The 18,876-nt window shown below is 48.2% G+C and overlaps 1 protein-coding gene across 3 annotated transcripts; it reads right to left on the reverse strand.

The window, feature by feature from the left end:
- Positions 1–9,391: 9,391 nt before the first annotated feature.
- PROK2 (prokineticin 2) lies at positions 9,392–17,493 on the reverse strand. Of its 3 annotated transcripts, none has more exons than XM_077184698.1 (3): positions 17,295–17,493; positions 13,321–13,446; positions 9,392–10,342 (listed from the first exon to the last, which is right to left on the reverse strand). In XM_077184698.1, exons 1-3 carry the CDS (start codon positions 17,403–17,405, stop codon positions 10,217–10,219), a joined length of 363 nt encoding a protein of 120 aa, XP_077040813.1. In that variant the 5' UTR covers positions 17,406–17,493; the 3' UTR covers positions 9,392–10,216. The 3 variants fall into 3 exon arrangements, with proteins under 3 accessions (XP_077040813.1, XP_054496258.1, XP_077040812.1); XM_054640283.2 differs by having other exon boundaries at positions 17,307–17,486; XM_077184697.1 differs by lacking the exon at positions 17,295–17,493 and adding an exon at positions 16,522–16,995.
- Between the last annotated feature and the right edge of the window lie 1,383 nt (positions 17,494–18,876).

Raw genomic sequence — 18,876 nt, forward strand, 5'->3', positions numbered from 1 at the left:
GATGAACACTCACCTTTGGGTGATCTGATGGTTTTATTTAGGCTTGGCTTATCAAGCAGTGCTGCTGTATTGAATCCCAGCCTCTGTGCAGAGGCATCCCCTGGCTCATTGATGTCCTCACAAGATGGGTGATTGGTTCTTATCTGGTGAAGATAACGTGTGCTATGCTATCACCCATCAGTGGCAGCCAGACCCAGCCTTGCTACAGCACAAGCATACAAAAAAAAAAAAAAAAAAATCTGTATACCATGTGTTTTGCTTGCACACAGCTTCCAGGGCTGTCTCAGGACTCCTGATATACTCTGAGGGCAAAATCACTGCTGTTTGAAGTTAATTTTATATTTTAGGCACTTGTGATGTTAGTCAAATTATGATCCAAGCTGTGGTAGTGCAAAAGAAAAGGATCTCCAGTTGCTTTAATTCAGGGTTTAGATAGGTGTTCTACAATAGGGCTTAATTCCAAAAGATGTGAAACTAAATATCAAGGACATGGCAGAAAATTAAGGAGTATTCAGTGCCAGCACACCAAAACCACTACTTTGCTGGCTGAGAGTGCACCAAGAAAGTATGGAAAACTAGCAAGGGCTGGAGAAGCACCAGAGGATAAATATTCCTTCTGAAATCTGAGAAAATATAAGAAAGTTGCAAAAGGAAAAAAAAAAGGCACTTCCAAAGCACAGCATTCACATAGCAGCCTTTAGTCTGCATATGGGGAAAGTGGGTCACAGAGATTAAATGCTTTGACCAAGATCAGAGAAGGGGTGTCGGGGAGGATAAAAACCTGCTCTGGATTAAAAAAAACAAAAAGAGAGAAATAATGTTGGGGAGAATGGAATGAGCACAGGGAGAGGTGGTTGCTGCTGTATGGACTGTGAGGTGTGGCTGTGAATCCTCCATCCTGCAAACACCAGAGCGCTTTCAGTCTCACTCACAAGCACCAAGGGTTGAGACTCCATGAGAGCTGGGCGTTAATAATTACTCCCACATGAGAAGTTAGTGCTGCTTGTACAAGTCCTGGGCTCTCTTACAAAAACTCAGATGGTTTGAGCCCCTCTCCCCATCCCCACTGACCAAAACACAAAGTACCTGGGAGGTCTGGTGGGCTGCAGAGCAGCAGGGCTCTCCCATTGACCTGTGCTTCACCAGAATGTACCTTCAGTCTTCTCTCCACCCCTCCAGGCAGCTGCATGATACTTTTCCATATTCTGGGCACCACAAGTGCTGAGTACCACAGGAAATACCAATATCGTCTCCCCCAGAGATTCTTCACAGTCTGGCTCAGAGGTCACAGCATGCTGCCTCTGCATATCTATGGTGAGGGATTGCAGTTGTGCTGAGAGCTGCTCCAGAAAAATCTTGATTGCTGCTGGCATCTTCACTCAGTCCCCAGGTATTTAACACATTCCTTACAAGCGTTTCCAGCCAAAATCTTCAAGTCAGTGGAGGTTTTTAGTATAGACTTAAATGTCAGGCCAGCTTGAAAAATGACACTGGTCTGAAACCCCAGTTAGCAGCTAAGATGATCTCTGATTTACAGCACTCAGTGCCTGCAGTACTCTAGGGTGCTTATAGCTCTGCTGTTAGATTTGGGAGGGGTTTGCTAGGAAAGGAGCTTGAAACATTTGGCCTCAGCCAAATTATGTTGTTGGGTAAAGGTCTCGTTCAGTGGTTGTGCTAGAGGTGAAAGATGAGCAGGGGATGTGTAGCCCACAAGCTGTCATCATTTGCTTTTCCAGTACCAGCTCTGCACAGAGGAGGCAAAGCTGCCTCCCAGTCTGGTGTGAAGCCAGTAGCCTCGAGGAAAAGGGCAGGAATTTGGCTCAGTCTGATAGCAACAGTTCTTTCCTGAGGCTCTACCTGGATGTGGTGCAGCTACATCTTCAGAAGGCTGCTCTGCCATATGCTGTGGGACTGCCCTGGGACACACTGTGCAGAGCTCAGAGGAGAGCAAAGCTGGCGTTTTCCCTCTTTTCACAGAAAAGGATGTGGCTGGACCTCTGCCACTCACCCCACATGGTTAAGCACAGTCACCTTGCTCCTTGGGAGCACCTGCACTTGCTCAGAATTGCCAACAAACCACCCTGAGGGGAGTGGCTCCAGAGTTACAGACACATATTGGCAGAAGGCAATGCTAAGTGTCACTTCATTAGCTCAGGCTGCAGATTGGATCATTCCACACAGTATCAGAATACCCCAGAAACCTTATTAGACAGTTATGCTGCTAATCAAAAAAGTATTAGAAACATGGCAGGGGGGCTGTTTTCTAATAGAGGTTTCCTAAAGTCATCATTTTTTGCACAGCTTCCTTTGGAGTTGCTCAAAACACTGCACAGGCTATAATTAACTCTATTGTGATAGGAACCAGGAAGCATTTCCCATGCTATGATGTTCTTAGGCTTCAGAATATTAAAAAATACATGACATGTTGAAGAAATGCAGCCATCCAAGAAAGACCATCCGTGACGATGGTCTCCTAAAAGCTGGTGCTGAATTGTGCTGGGTTGGGGCTGTGCCTATGGATATCTTACCCCAAACCTCCTTTCATGCTGGTGACCTCTGATGCCATGTCATTCCTGAAGGATTTGTATGGGGTAAATCCTTATCCATCAGTTGTACAACTGGTGACCAGGAGCTGATTTTCCAGCTTGACATCTGTGGCACTCTGACTTTCCCTAGAGCTGCTGATGCTGAGCATCTCCAAGCCCATTTTCACTTGGTACAAATCATTAACTGCCCCACACCTCAATGCTTTATCCCAAGAATGATTAGTTATTCACCTTTCTAATGCAGAGAACCACTGATGGCAAGAGCATTATCACGGGTGAACAATCGCTGACTACACAAGCTTTCATCACTTTAAAGTCAAGCTCAGCCTTTCATGCACGCTGTTGCATTTCTGTATTTCTATTCATGTTTAATGACCTCAGCACTTGCACTCTGTCTTTGATCTTGAGTCATGCACGGCCGTACTGTGGATCTATTTATTGGAAGGCCACTGCATTCAGTGCCACATTTTTCTCATCTGCTGCGACCAGGTTGATAGCACAAAGCACTTTGTGTAGGAGGCTTTCAAGTTCAAAGCTAGTCTTGCAAGGGCACGGGGAAGCTGTGAAGTCACAGCTAATTTTAGTCAGTCATCATGGCATTCACAGAGTAGGCAGAAATCAAGAGATTGCCCGGTGGAGAGAAAGCCCATCCTAAAAGTTTCTGAACGTTATCTACTGGTATGTCATTAAAAAAATAATCCTGTGTTTGTGTGAGGATGATTAACCATTGGAACAAATCATCCAGAGAAAAAAATGGATCTTCCATCTGTGAGCCGTGCAGTGTGAGCCTGCGCGCCTGCCCACGGCACACCTGCCCAGAGCCTGCTGCCTGCCCAGCTAGGGCCCCTGCACCACGGTCTGGGGCTCAGCCCCAGCACACAGGCAACAGAAAGAAATCAGAAACACCAGGAAACAGCACCAGAACCCTCTCTGTCTCAGGGTGATTCACTCCTCCCTTTTGCTAACTGTTTTACAACACCCATTTTATCACAGCGTATAAACAGCAGTGCTTGCTTCTCTCGGAAATTTTAGCAGAGGTAGAGCTAAAATGGCTTTGTCATTAAGGAGGGAAACACAGGAAGATTCAGAGGAAGGGCTGAAGTCTGGGTGCCTTCTGACAGTGAGAGAAAGAGGAATGATTTAGTGGAATATTACCTCACTGCATCGAACCACTCAATCTGTCCCCATCTGTCACTGAGCACTTGCAGGAGGGTGCTGGAAAGGAAATGTTGAGTGGCTTGATAGTCGAGTAAATCAAGTGGGTTTTTTCCTTTTCCTTTCCTTCCCCTCCCTCACTAGGCTCTGCATGCTCACAGTACACAGCAGGTCCCTCAGTGTGCTGTGCCAAGGGTGAGGGGACAGCCCCTGGGTGCTCAGGGCTGCAGTGGCCCTGGGGCACAGAGACCAGCTCAGGGTGCCCACGGGGCTGAGCTGCCCCTGTCTCCAGCAGAGCCCCAGGAGACATCTGGGTGTGGAGGAAGGTGGATGAAGAGGGAATATGCTCAGCCAAGCTGCAGTGACTGCAGGGGGAGAATGTGGGCACCTGAGCCAAGGAGCCAGCAGCATCACAGGCAGAGGTAGAGCTGGAGCTGAGGTGTGACAGCAAGGAGGGACATGTTTGGGCTGAGCATCACCAAAAGGTGGCCCAGCAGGGTGATGAGGGAGGCTGCAGGAACCAGGCTCTGCAGGACCTGCTACAGAGCTGCCAGTGGGGATAGAGAGCTTGGCAATGATTTTCCTCCCCAGTAGATTCTAAATACTCAGCAGGACAGACTTTTTCTTACTGTTTGTGCAATATCTGTCTGAGCCTAAGTGCTGATGTAAACCAAATCCAAATAGTTGAAGGCTCTGTTGCAATGTGTGAAAGGTTTGTTAGCAACTTTGGAGAGTTTAATGAAAGGGTGGGGAAGGGAGCTGGAATTAGGACACCACCACAGTCAGGAAATTTTGCTATTGGATTTGAAGGGGTGGAGGACCTTTCTGTCAAGGTTTCATCCATGTGAGAAAAGAAATTGGAGAGGAAAAATTTAAGAACCTACTAATTCTACAGGATGTGGTGAAATTTTTGGCAAGAGTGAGAATGCTGGCAGCTGCCTCACTGATGCCTTTCCCTGAGCTGACCCTTCTGGTCCCATGAAAGAGGTCAGAGGTGTGCTCTGCTGCCTGGGCTCTCATATAGCCTGAAGGAGTAAACAAAGGGTGAATCCTGCACCCCCTGGAATTAATATCAGTTTTGCTGGTTTGCAGACTCCTTGCAGCAAGAGCCACATCTGCCTGTTTGTGGTGAAAGAGCCCACAAATCTCTGCATGAAATGACATGAGTGCACTCACGTGTGCAAAAGAAAAAGTAAATAAAGACGACCCAGCCCTGCTTACTGGGCTGGAACCAGGCCATGTTTTTAGTCTGCTTCTGCACTGTGTTACTGCCTTGGGTTTTACAAAGCCACATTATGCTTTAAAAGCAGATTTAATCCTTTCCATGTGTTATGATGCTGTGGCAGAGGCACGGCACCAGAGTTTGGGAGACCTGGTGGAATTCCCAGCCTAGGAAGGGAGACACTGCCCAAGCAGTGCAATGCAGAGCTCTCCATGGCCCATCCTTCCTGTGCCATCTGCTGGGATGCAGTGATTGCATCCCAGGCTGGCTCAGGCTGCAGCAGTGCAGGTACACACTAAGTACAGCACAGGCACTTGCTTTATGTGGTCTGGGAGATCTGTGAACTTCTGGGGACAGGGACATGCCTGTACCACTCTGGTATCTGGTGCCTTAATTTGATTACATGCTTATTAGGAAAGGGGAAGCAAGGTGTTTGGGGTGGACCATCAGCCTGGGGTGCTCTGGGCACTCCTAGTACTCAATTAATATGCACAGTCTCCCAGGTTTTGCAGAGGAGACTTTCTGTTCTTTTGGCATTGTGCTTGCCTTCATTTTCTGCCCCACTAAGCTGCTCACATTCAGATTTTTGGGAAACCCCTGCCACAGGGGGGTTTACACCTCTCCTCTGTGGTTAAATTGCTCTTTTCTCCTCTCCTGCACACATTGCTGTCACCCTACATTGTACATCTTGTCACACAACAAGCTGCCACCCATCCTTCTCCTTTCAGTGCACCAGGATTGCTCAGCACCAGCCTTTCACATCCAGCCTTTCCCAGCCCTGATGACCAGGCAGAGTGACCCAAAGGCTGCCACCATCCTCCAAGGAGGACCTGGGGGGACCTGCCCTGCCAGATCCTTGGAATGTGTCCTACTGCACTGGGGTAGGTCTGCCTGCACTCAGGACTCTCCTTGAGAAACCACAGGTGATTTGCTGATGTGCATTAAACTCATCTCCATTCCTGTGCTCAGAATTATTGATCAGTCTAATGACTGCACCCCTGCTGGTTTGCCATTTCATATCTATGTAACAGAGAAAGGCACATTGATTTTGCTGTTATCAAAATCCTCTTGCATTTGCACAGTCTATTCTCTTCCTGCAATTTTCTAATTCCTTCTGGAAAACATGTTACACATTGTCAGGATCAAACTCCTGAGACATCTTGTTTAAATCAAGGGATTCTTAGCACCTTCTGTTTCTTTTGAATATCCATCTGTGCAGAAAGAACAAATCCCAGAGCTGCTGGGGTAGGGAGAGGCACTGGCAAGGACCTTGGTCTGGGGTCACACTTGCTGGTGTCATCCTTTGCTTTGGTGGATTGTGCTGATGAAGAAAATTAGCTCAGTCCCTCTTGACAAGGAATGTTACATCATCTTCAAACACACAAGAGCTTTGTGGTCACAACAAGACTACTGTTTCCCACACCACTACAGACTAACAGTACCAACAATAATCACTTTTCTTACCTTAAAGTGTTCTCCATAGAGGTATGCATTATTCTCTTTTATCTTCCCAAACACCATGATGATCTTCAGCCAGTTCAGCTCCTTTCAGTTACTAATTCTGTAAAACCAGTATTTGACTTGTCTCTTCTGTATGGACCCACTCAGATTTGAGTCCCCCTTGCCACAAAACCAGAATAATTTACTTTACCTCTGTAACACTTTTCTTCGAAGTAGCAAAATTTTCCAGGGGTGAATTGTGGGCAGGGCAGGGCAGGGCAGGGCAGGGCAGTGCAGTGCAGATGAAGCTGAGTTTCAGCTGGGCTTGCTGGTGCTCAGGAGCGGAGGCTTCCCTGCAGTCCCCCAGGCTTATAAGTGTGTGCTGGCTCAGCCAGCTGTGCACCCTCAAACCCCAAACACCTTGCTTCCCCTTTCCTAATAAGCACCTAATCAAATTAAGGCAGCAACTCATTATATGTGGTGGTGGTGCCCTTTCCTGCAAGGCCTCTCTGCTAACCTAAAATCTGGCAATAAACATGGAAATGCCTCCAGTGTGGTGGGATATCAACGTTATTCTATAGCATATCTGTAATATCAATATTCATATAATATTAAAAATTAATGCACACGTTTCTATTAATAATGAAATTACTGCAATATTAATAAAGTTAAAACACACGTTGGCACAGATCTAAGTGCAGTGAATAAAGGGAAGTGTTTAAACCAGCCTCTCTCTTCATAGGCTGTGGGTATGGGCAATGAGGTTTATCCCCTGCTCCAAGGAGGTTCCAGGGCTGCACAAGTTCTGTTCTGTTCTCTCATCTGATTTCTCCTGCAAGGACCTCTCCCTTTCCTTCCTTCAAGGCAGGTGAGGAAGCTGTCCCTGGTCTCAGATACTTTCCAGGGTGATTCTGGGGCAAGCACAGGGGACTGCAGAAAACTTTTTTGTGGCAGGGTTGGCTTGAGGCTGTCCACCTTTCCTGTGGGGCATCCTGAGTCATTTGCTGTGCTCCTCAAGACAAAAGCTGGCTCCAGGGAAGAGCAGAGGGGACTGCATTGCATGGCCATTCACATTTGGAAATACTTGTGGTCACTGGTTTGCCTATTATCAGTGTAAAGCAAAGGTAAAGGGTGCCCTCCCAGCCCCTTCCACTGCAGACAGAAATTAAAGGGCCTTTGCAGGTGTGCTTGGGAGAGGAAATCTCCCCTAGGATGGGAGAAAAGATAATTGATTAGGGCAGAGTTTAGGAAATAATGGGGATGCAAAAGCTTAATCTTCCTTCCAGAGTGATTCTCTCAAATCAACTAACCTCCATTGTCAGTGTCAATTAATGGAAATTAAATTACTAAAAGGGGAATCGTAATAATTATTGCCAAGTGAATATAGTGGGGATGTAGGACAGTGAGGTTTTGCCTTTCTCTCTCCTACATCACAGGGAAGGTGTGGAGAAGCCCCTCAAGGACAAGTATGGGATAAGGAATCTCTCAAAGCTGCACCATCCAAATTCCCTGTCCAGGAGTGTGTGCAGGACACAGAAGCTTCCACTGCTACAGAGAGTGTGAACTCTGAACCCGTGTAATTGGGGCTGTTCTCATTACCCAGATAAATGCTTAAAGCCACAAGTTAATTGGCACAAATTATAACTACAAAGTTGCTCTCCTCTTGCCTGATAAACTCTCCTAGGATCTGGCAGGTCTGAGGCAGTCCTTAGGTATAATTCTTTTACAATGTCCACTCTTTTACAATGATACAAACCAGGGCTACTGCCTTCAGTAGGTGAATTAGGCCAGCAGGAGATGAGGAGCAGGGCTACTGTTTCCTCCCATGGTTCATTTTCTGTGCTCTGATTTTAAAAAATGGAGCAAGAGATGGGACACAGGCACATTTGGACTGCTCCTATTTTTCTTCTTGAGTTTGTGTAAATTGAAGTCCATGGTATTGAGCTTATTTTATGGGGACAGACATGGACAGAAAAGCAACCCCCACATTTCCAGAGTGTTCCTCATCTGCAAACCCAGGCTTTGGGGGTGCACAGGGTGTTTGGGGAGCTCCCCTATTTAGTGACAATGGTATAATCAGGCTTGGGGGTTGGTTTTAAATCCAGGTTATGGGAATTTCTGCCATGCAGGCATGTCACTTTGAACTCAATAAATGACTTAGCCTTTCACCAGCCCTTTGGGTTAGTGTTGAGCCCCTCTGAGACTCCAGATCTAATACAGGCACTTTGTACCTGATCACATTAATGCAAACCAGATGTAAAATTACCCTTCAGTGGCACTTCAGTCTTTTTTTTTTTTTATCACCACTGCAAAGGGGGAGGCAAAATTCAGAGGCACTGGAGTGGGTACCCTGGGGATGGGCTGTTTTCAGCCAGGAGGATGCAATCTCTCTCAAGACTTTTATTTCCCTAACATATGCAGAATCCACGAGGATCTGGCAATAACCAATCCAGCTATTCTTTCCTGTCCCCCAAGGAAGGCTGTGGAGCCCAGCAGAAGGTGCCTGGTAACTCCCAGGGATGTTTCTCCTCTCAGTTTTACAGGTCTGGCCTGGACACACTGTGCTCACTTCTTCAACCCCCCCATCTCCACCAGCAGCAAAGCACTGATTGTTGAAAGATGAATGACTTCACTTTTCCAGTTCCAGCATATGTTTGCATGTCTGAGAGCAAGAAACATGTGAATCTCACACAAACTGTTGGAATTCCAGCTCTGGGGACTGACAAGTAAATATGAAGTCACACAGTATTTCATAGAAAACCCACAAATCTTATGTTTGCTGGGCTAAAGTTGATCCTTTGAGGCACCAGCCAAGAAAAACCTCTCATATTATTTACACCAACATTCCTCCAAATTCTGAAACTGCAGCTTGATTGAGGAATTCATGCCTTGTAAACTACAAGTTTCCCAAAAAACAGCCAGAGGCACATAATCTTTTGCTAAGCTAACCATAAGGAGCTCTGCTAGCTTAGGTGGTGAATCAAGTGTGGGATAACAGATTACACTGAATAAAAATGAAAAACCACAATGACAAAATAATGTTATAATATTAAAATAAATCAAATCATACACTGCCATTATTCTGATACAGAATTTTTGCACAGCAAATTTGATAAATATACAAGAGGTCAGGCAGCCTATTAAAATAAACTTCAGGGTTCCTTTTTTCTTTAATATAAACTACATCTTAATACATAGTTTGAGATGATCAGGTAGTTTTACATCAATTCATGTAACAACAACTTCTCATCTTAGAACACTAAAATAAATAAATCTTTTAGTGCTCTGAATACTGAAATGTTTTGTTTCCATGTGCCACTTTTAAAAAGTGTAAAAACTACATCTATTGTTTAAACTTTTACCCTAGAGGTGTGCCTAATTTACAAATAAAATTATATTAATAAAGATATGAAATGCAATGTAAATACAGTTCTTTTGGCAATTGTCATATGCTTCATACTATGCAGTTATCCAACTCTCAGTTCAGTTCAGGTCTTCCAAAGTGTAAAGATGTGGCCAAATTTTTCCAAAACTGGAAATAACTTGGATTTTTTCATTCTGGGGTTAAACTAGAACCATAAAGCCCACAAAATGATTCAGGAATGTCAAGCCCCTGCCCTCAGAGAGAGTTTTGCTCTAGTAAATGTTGTTTGGCTACCCCAAAATGAAATCATCCACCACTGTGAGTCCCTCCTGAAAACCTTGGCCACAACAGCAGTGTCTCATCTCCAGCTGATGTTGGTGAGGCAGGAAAGTCGTGCAGGGTTTCCCCTGGCAAAGTAACCCCTTTTTGGTCACAACAACGAGAAAAGGAAAACACTGAGCGGCTCTTTCGAGTGCAGAACAGTCCCTGCTAAAAAAAGACATCTTCTTTTCTGAAGTCTGGCAGACACCTGAATCTGCTGGGAGCAGTCCTGAGGCAGGCCAGGCCCGGCAGGCAGGGGCAGGTGTGGTGCATCCGCCGCCCGGGGAAGGGCACCTGGGGACAGACAAGCACATCAGCTGCGTTGGGGTGGTTATTCTTTCCTTTTCACAAACAGGATGGGACTGCTGGGGTACATTCCTTGAGCTTTATTTGCAGCATCAGCCTCGTTACATGGCTGAGACGATAGGAAGATGGCAATACACACAGCCAGCAGCAGCCAAAGGTTTCTTTGTTACAGAGCTTAAAAACTTTTTAGCTAACAGCATATTTACTATTTCCTACAATCAGTGACAGGGAGAGCCACAGCACTGGTGGCTGGGGGGATGAAATGGAGGAATATTGGGGATATGGGGAATGCTGCCCAGTTCCCTCCCTTCACAGCCAGAGCTCCCCACGAGCTGCAGCACAGAGCAGATGGCAAAGGCAGCCCCACTGTACACCCAGTCCAGCCACAGTTAAGAGCAGGATGTTAACAGCCATGTTGCTGTGTAAATCTACATCTGTGACACATGTTCTCCATTTACTGCCATTTCATAAAGGAGTTTGTTGTGAAACTACACTGGCCTTTAACATCACGTTTTGTGGTGCCACTGTGCAGGGTTTTCTACGTGTCCCGAATCCTGCCTTGTCACATGGCACAGAGCAGGACCTGGGAACCTTGGGATCCCGTGGTAATCAGGCTGGAAGGGACCTCTGGAGTCACCTTGCCTGACCTCCCTGTGAGCAGGATCCTTTTCACCACAGGGCAGAGGTTTCTCATTTCATCCCACCCTCCTCCAGCCACATTGTGCTGCAGGGAGCACATATGGAGTACATTAGACAAATTTAATTGTGCCATGACATGCACACGCACTGACAATCTTCAACAACTTGGTCACAAGCTCTGTCTCTTACAGGAGCCAAAAAGGACAGCCCTGTGGGAAGTGTCTGGGAGCTGTGGTGCTGCCAGCTGGCAGCACACACTGAGCATTCCCTGGATGCAGCAAAGGAGGCACAGAGGTGCAAAGCCTCCGCTACCAGCCGGGCAGGCAGCCCTAAATTCCCTCACTTCCAGATTTCTGTGTGGTTGAAGCCTAAAATTATAATATTAACATTCCAAGATTTTCTTGTGTCAGTGTACAAATTTTGTCTTTGAGAAAGTCCCACACAGTCCTCCATGCATGGTGGCAAGCACCAGCCTGACTCCAGTGACACCCTGCTGGAGGCAGGAGGTGGGCAGAGGGCTCACATCCCCTGCAGTGCCCTGGGCCAGCACCATCTGAAGAGCAGCCCCAGGACAAGAGATGTTGTGGGTTTCCCCATGCCACCCACCACAGCCCCTCTGCTCCAGTGTGAGCAGAGGCAGCAACCTCCCACACCTGCTGGGGATCCCCATGGGAATCATCCCTTAGGGTGCCCACACCCAGCACTGCAGCCAAACCCAAAACCTGAGCTCTCAGCCTCCTGACAGCTCAGGTGATTTATTCTGAACATTCCACTCGCTGCAAGGAAATGTTCCTTTCATGCCCCATGCTGCCAAACCTGCCTGGCCCTGCCTCAGACCTGGCCTTGAAATTCCAGCTGGGACTGCTAATGGCATCAGTCCATCACCATCTAGTTGTTGAGAAGGAAACTAGAAGGTGGAACCCCAGCTGCCAAGCATCTCCTCCAGTTATCTCCTGGCTCCTCTGGATGTCCCCGAGGTGCCATGGCCATGGTGGTGCCAGATTTTGGCCTATCCTGCAGCAAATGAAAGGTTTTGGTGATCAGGCACCCAGCTGCTCCCTACACAAGTATTTACCAGAAAGGAACCACTGAGCAAACCCTCCACCCTTAAAATAAACTCATTTCACGTTCTCCAGTAAATCAATTTGGTTTGTGTTTCTCAGGAAGATCAGTGGAGAAATTAAAATTAACCTCATAAAGCTTATAAATATCAGTGACTTAGTGTTTGGGGTGGACAGGCATCTACTCTGATTGTAATTATGCAGGCAGTCAGCTTGAAATATATCAGACAGTTTAAATTATTGCCCAATAACAATACGCTCATAAAACCCTCTAGAAGACAATTCCTCTTATCCTAATTCCTGGTAATGGAAAGAGTCCTTACAAGAAAAACCTGCTACATCACATAGTAAAAATGAACATTTGGTCTCCAATATCACAGCAGAAGTTTTAAAAATTTAACTGCAATAAAATAGAGCCTTAAACCTCCTAAAACTGAGAAAATAAACTGAGAAGCCAGGCCTTGGATGAAAGTGAGAGAGGCAGCTAACTAGCTGCACATTTATTATCTGAATTTATTGCTTTATATCTTCCACTTGTGATGACTCTTGGGCTGTGCTCTTCCCTGAGGATGACTCTGAAGACCATCATGTTCTCAAGCTCCCTGGTAACATCCCATGCAATCTCTTGTGTTTTAAATAAGCAGCTTTTTTTCATACTGCATAAGAAATATATAATTACATAGCCTTTAATAAATGCACTTGTTAAAATCATTGTATTAATAATACAGTGTGTGTGTGTATATGTGTATATACATAGATATTTAAAATTAATAGGTAGAACCGAAACAAAGAGAGCCTGTGGAGACTTTTCTCAAGCCCAAATGTGTGTCAACACTTTCTCAAAGCACCAGCTGTCCCAACACCAACTGGTGACATTTTTATGCTTGTGACAGGATCTTGTCCACTGCCACTGGGGTTGGTGGCACTTGCTGTGCTCCTGCTCACACCAGGAGGGATTGGCAGGGCCGGGCTTGGGAACTGCCAGCGCTCCTTTGGATCAGGCAACAAAACAAAACAGCAACAACAAACTAATAAGAAAACAACCTGGGAAGCGTGTAGTGCTTTCATCCTCTGATTCCCTTCAGCATAATTCTGACACTAATGCACTTCCTTACGCAGGTGCCTCCATCTCTGCTCCCATACAGATGCAGGTGGCTGGATACTGTAAGGAATGGGAAGCTTCCCTGCCTTTCCACCATGTCTGGGCTTTATGCCATGTGCTGCACAGCTCAGGACGTTCCTCCAGCCCCCCAGTGAGGTACTCACTCTGTGACTCAGGGGGTGGCACTCGTCTCCCAGGTTTCCCATGGGGGTGCACATCCTGAGGCTGCGGATCCAGAGGCTGACGGCGCAGCACATTCCGGCCCCGCACTGCTGGTCTCGGTCACAGGCCTGCAGTTCAACACAGCATTAAGCAAATTACATGAATAATAAATGTAGTCCAGAAATAGGACAGATCAGGTGCTCAGGAGCTGCCTCTGGCACCCCTAAGTTACCATGGCTCATTAACGTGGATAATAGGATTTAAGGCTGGTTTGCAATACTTGTGTCTTCCATGGATTGGAACGTGCAGGCTCCTGGCACATTTTGGAGTTGGGACCAGGTTGTTTAAAGCCAGGACCATACACAGAGCTGCTCTGGGCCAAACCCAGGACTGTCAGTGATTTACAGTCCAGACTTCTGAGCACTGATAGACCTTGGCATGTGCCACTCGCTTTCCCAGCTCCCAAATCAGAGCCTGAGTGAGCTCAGGCAGGAGCAAGGACCAACCACACTAAACTTGTCACCAAAAGAGTCACCAAACCAGTCTTATGGAGAAGCTGAGATAGGAAATCATCCATCAATTTAATGACTTTTAGGTAACTATTCCTTCTAACTTCACATGATAATACCATGGTTGTGAGTGCCCTTGCAACACTGCAAGAGTTTTGTTAGAGAAGTCCAAGTGGAAGTAGCTAAAACAAAAGTTTAAATGTGGACTCTGTGGTTGTTGTCTAGAATTACACATAACTAAAAAAAGGTCTTAAGAAAAGCTTTGCATAAGTTCTCACATCCAAAAAAATGCTGCTGTGGTAGCATTCCACTTCACAGGAGGCAAAAAAATATTTTAGCTGCTTACCCAATACAGCTTAGATAAGCAGAAACCAAAATGCAGACTGGTGGGTATGTCTTAAAACCCACAAACCATGAAGAGCAATTGACACATTAGGGTTTGAAAACATGCTACTGTACATCTTTCAGTTACTTTTTAATCAAAAGCTTATATAGATTTAATGCAAAAACCAGTCTCCTTTCTCCAGTGAGAATTGGCATCAGTTAAAGGTTCTGCTTACATCCTGAATGTAAGCTTGATTAACTTACTGCTCTGGGTGTCTGGCAGCAGCAGTGAGAGATGGAAGGCACTGGTCAGCACTACGTAAATGGGAAACTCATAAAAACATACGTAAATGTTGATAACAGCTCTGGGGAAGGCACATTCTCAGAGTAAACATGCTCTTGAGGGGAAAACTCACTGATCTTACCTTGGGATTTACATGATAAATGGCTTTAGACTCCACTCACTGGGTAAATATTGCACTGACCAGCAGGAGCCAGATCAAAATATAAGTTTAAAGCTCAGTCAGTAGTTTAGGAAGAAGCTGTTGCATTAGGATCACTATTAAATAGTGTGTGTGACCCAAACAGCTCCTAAACACAGAGCTCTGTGCTGCAGGTAAGCCCAAACACAGAGCATTTGCTTGTAAGACTAATATGGCCATAAAACTACCACTCCAGCCTGCCAGGTAGATTATACTCACTTTCTGACCTCTCTCTTAAAAAAATAAAATAATAATAATTTGAAAAGTACTCTAATGATATTATTTTGCCCTAGTCACAAATAAAAATGCAGGTCCAGTGATTCTGGCTGTCCCCAGCGCACTGCTGGGGTGTCCACTGCTCAGCTGGAGTCACAGGCTCTGCTATTTCTTTGCTATTTCTTGCCTTGCATCTCCTGACTCCCTTTTTTTCTTAGTTATGTATCTTAAAGTCCATTCATCTCTGTGGGACTGGTCCTGGGGTGAAATACCACTCAGCTGAAAAACCCACCTGGGTGTGTTCTACCAAACAAGAGTCTTGAATGTCCAGGCTGAAGAATTTCTTTCCTGACCTCACACACACATATTTACATCTGGCAGAACTTTTAAGGCTCCCTTTCCAAAAATGTATGACAAGTTTTGAAAATATTCAACCCAAGTGTTCCTGCCCACATCTTATCTGCTATGTGTAATTCCTGCTGCTACTCCTAAACTTCCCCAAACACCACATGAGCACCTCATTTAAACACAGTTTCCCAGAAAACCAGCCCAAGAGTATGTCCCAGGTGAAATGCCAGCTGCAAGGGCAACAGGTTTCAGCACAAGAACCACCACTGAATTAAGGAAAGCTTGAAAAAAGTCCTTCAATTGGAAAGGAAAAACATCTTTCAGGCTCAGGGGTTGGGGAACACTTACGTCATCTCTCATCTGAGATTTGCCTGTTCATCAAAAGCCAAAAATGCATCACAGTGGTTTAAGCAGAAATGCTCTGCAATAGTTAATAAAGTAACATTTTCTAGTTCTAATCTATTTTTACTTTTTGAATCTGCCTTGTCCCTGATCTATTATTCAGTGCCTCACAATTACTTTATTTAATGGGTTAATTATGCTTTCAAGGTGTAGCCACAACTCTAATAACAGATAAATTGCTCTTCTGTTGCTGGGAATGTTTCTACTTAAAAGAATCTTGAAATCCTCAATTATTAAAAAATTCCTTCACATTCTCTGCTCTAAAATAAATAATCAGTCCTTGGAACTGATCTGACTTCCAGGGAAATGCCCACAAGCTGTTCCATGGACTTGAGGGGTCCGGACAGGGAGCCTGGAGAGCCACAGAGAAATCCACTGCTGTGAGTGCAGCTTCTGATGGTTACAAAAGACATGTGAGCTCTCAAAGGAATGCAAATGCTGAGTTATTAATCCAAAGCAAACACTTAAAAAATCATTTAACTAAAAAGTGATGCAACGCTTTGGGTTAAATAACGTCTTTAGGAAAAAAAAGTATTTTCACAGCCAGAGTAAATCTTGAGCCTAAAAACAACAACAGAGACTTGTTTGCAAGGGGTGGCTATTGAGAGGGAAAAGGAACACAGTCATAGACAAAGAAAAAAAAGAAGGAAAACGGAGTTTTCTGAGGATTCTAATCCTGCCCTGTACATGGAGGGGCTGGAGGAACTTGGGGTGCACAGTGAGCAGTGCAATGCCCTGAGCCAGACCCTCTCAGAGCAGGTTTGGGGACAGCTGGGGCTGCATGCAGGGAGATGGGAGACAGTTCCAGCCCTGGAAAAGCAGCAGGATTCTCTGCACGCTCCCGGACCAGCCTGGAGACAGCTCCCCCCGAAGACATCCCTGCCTCCAAAGGAACAGAGCCCACGTTGTGGCATCCCCTCACCTCAGAGACCCACGGGTCTGGCATTGCCCACCGCAGAGACTGACACATCCTGGCATCACTCACCACAGAGAGTCCCTCGGGCTCTGATACCACTGAATCCAGACCATCCCTCATCCCTCGAGATGCCACGGCCGGTACCACTCATCCCAGACGGACCCCAAGCCCTGTCACCTCTCATCACCTGGCACTGCTTTCCCTCCCACGTCCTCGTTATCACTTATCCCAGCTCCGGCCATCCTTCACCGCACTCGGCGCCGCTCCGTGCTGGCATGGCTGAGTGCGGACAGACCCCGAGTCTCGGCAGTGCAGAGAGCAGAGATGCCCAGGGAGCAGCCCCGGCGACAGAGCGCTCCCCTCTCTCCTGGCATCCCGCACAGCCGAGCGCTCCCCTCTCTCCTGGCATCCCGCACGGCAGCAGAGCGCTCCCCTCTCTCCGGGTATCCCGCACGGCCGAGCGCTCCCCTCTCTCCGGGCATCCCGCACGGCCGAGCGCTCTCCTCTCCCGGGCACCCCTTACGGCAGCAGAGCGCTCCCCTCTCCCCGGGTATCCCGCTCCCCTCTCCCGGGTATCCCGCTCCCCTCTCCCCGGGCACCCCTTATCCCGGGCGGTTCCCCCAGTCCCGCTATCACTCCCTGAGAACAAATCCCAACTCCCGTCCCGCCGCCGCGGCGGAGCCCTCTGTCCTTCTGTCTCTCTGTCCCTCTGTCCCTCCCTCGCTCCCCGCCGGTGCCGGCTCCCGTCGGTGCGGTCGGTGCCGAGCGGCGGCGCTCACCCCGGTGCTCACCCCGGTGATGACGGCTCCGTGTCCCGCGGCCAGCAGCAGCATCAGCAGCACCGGCAGCATCGGCGGCAGCGCCGGCGGGGCTCCGCGCAGGCTCCGCATGGTGCGGCGCAGCGAGCCGGGCTCGGAGCCGCCCCGCCGTTATAAAGCCGGGGCTGAGTCACCCCCGCCCGGCAGCGCCGCGGCCGCGCACGCACCGCGCACACACCGCACACACACCGCACACATCGCGCACACACCGCACACACCGAGCACACACCGCACACACACCGCACACATCGCGCACACACCGCACACACACCGCACACACCGAGCACACACCGCACACACACCGCACACAGCGCACACACACCGCACACACACCGCACACACACCGCACACATCGCGCACACACCGCACACACCGAGCACACACCGCACACACACCGCACACACACCGCACACATCGCGCACACACCGCACACACACCGCACACACCGAGCACACACCGCACACACACCGCACACACACCGCACACCGCGAACACCGCACACACACCGCACACACCGCACACACACTGCACACACACCGCACACACACCGCACACACACCGCACACACACCGCACACCGCGAACACCGCACACACCGCACACACACACACCGCACACACACCGCACACACACCGCACACACACCGCACACACCCACCGCACACCGTACACACACCGCGCACACACCGCACACACACACACACACCGCGCACACACCGCACACACACCGCACACACACACACACACCGCACACACACACACCGCGCACGCACCGCGCACACACCGCACACACACACACACACCGCACACACCGCACACACAGCGCACACACCGCACACCACGAACACCGCACACATCGCGCACACACCGCACACACACCGCACACACACCGCACACACACCGCACACACCGCACACCGCACACACCCTGCACACCGTGCCCAGGTGCGCGGCTGCGGGTAAAGGGGGACTGCGCCAGGATGGTGACAGCCCGGGGGAACATCCCGCAGCATGCTGGGGACATCCCGCATCAGCGCTGGGGGACCTGGGCTTAGGGGGTAACATCGCCCAGCGGTGTTGGGGGAACGTCCCAGGGCTCGGGGGAAAACCCCACAGTGTGGCTGAAGGATTGACCACAGCAGGGGTCGTCCCAGGGCTGGCTGGGGTACACCCTGTAGCAGGTATGAGGTTGTCCCACAGGAGATCTAGGGATTCATCCCAAGGCTGGCTCTGGACATCCCACAGCAGATTAGGGAGTAGGGAGGCATCCAACAGCAGTCTAGGGGGGAAACATGCCACAACATTTGGGGACATCAGGTCAGAGCACATCCCACAGTGGGGCAGTAGTAGCCCACAGCCACTGGAGCCAGCAGGGACCAGTGCCCATGTTCCCTCTGCTCCCTGGCCAGCAGCAGACCCAGACCCAGTGTCGCCCCTGCTCTCTCTGTGAACAGAAACCACCTGTAGCCCTCAACCCAGCCTCTGCTGATACCTGGCAGAGCTGCGGGCATGACCATGAGGGACATGCAGGCTGTATTCATCTTGT

Source organism: Agelaius phoeniceus, chromosome 11 (assembly GCF_051311805.1).
Source record: "Agelaius phoeniceus isolate bAgePho1 chromosome 11, bAgePho1.hap1, whole genome shotgun sequence".
NCBI classification, from domain to species: Eukaryota; Metazoa; Chordata; class Aves; order Passeriformes; family Icteridae; genus Agelaius; species Agelaius phoeniceus.

Excerpts from the sequence above, each read along its gene's own strand:
- PROK2 (XM_077184697.1), bottom strand. The coding sequence starts at position 16,635 with ATGAGGGATGGTCTGGATTCAGTGGTATCAGAGCCCGAGGGACTCTCT. Across the intron at positions 13,447-16,521 it reads CAGACCCGTGGGTCTCTGAG|GCCTGTGACCGAGACCAGCA; the intron begins GTGAGGGGATGC and ends GTTGAACTGCAG. Across the intron at positions 10,343-13,320 it reads GCCACCCCCTGAGTCACAGA|GTGCCCTTCCCCGGGCGGCG; the intron begins GTGAGTACCTCA and ends GTCTGTCCCCAG.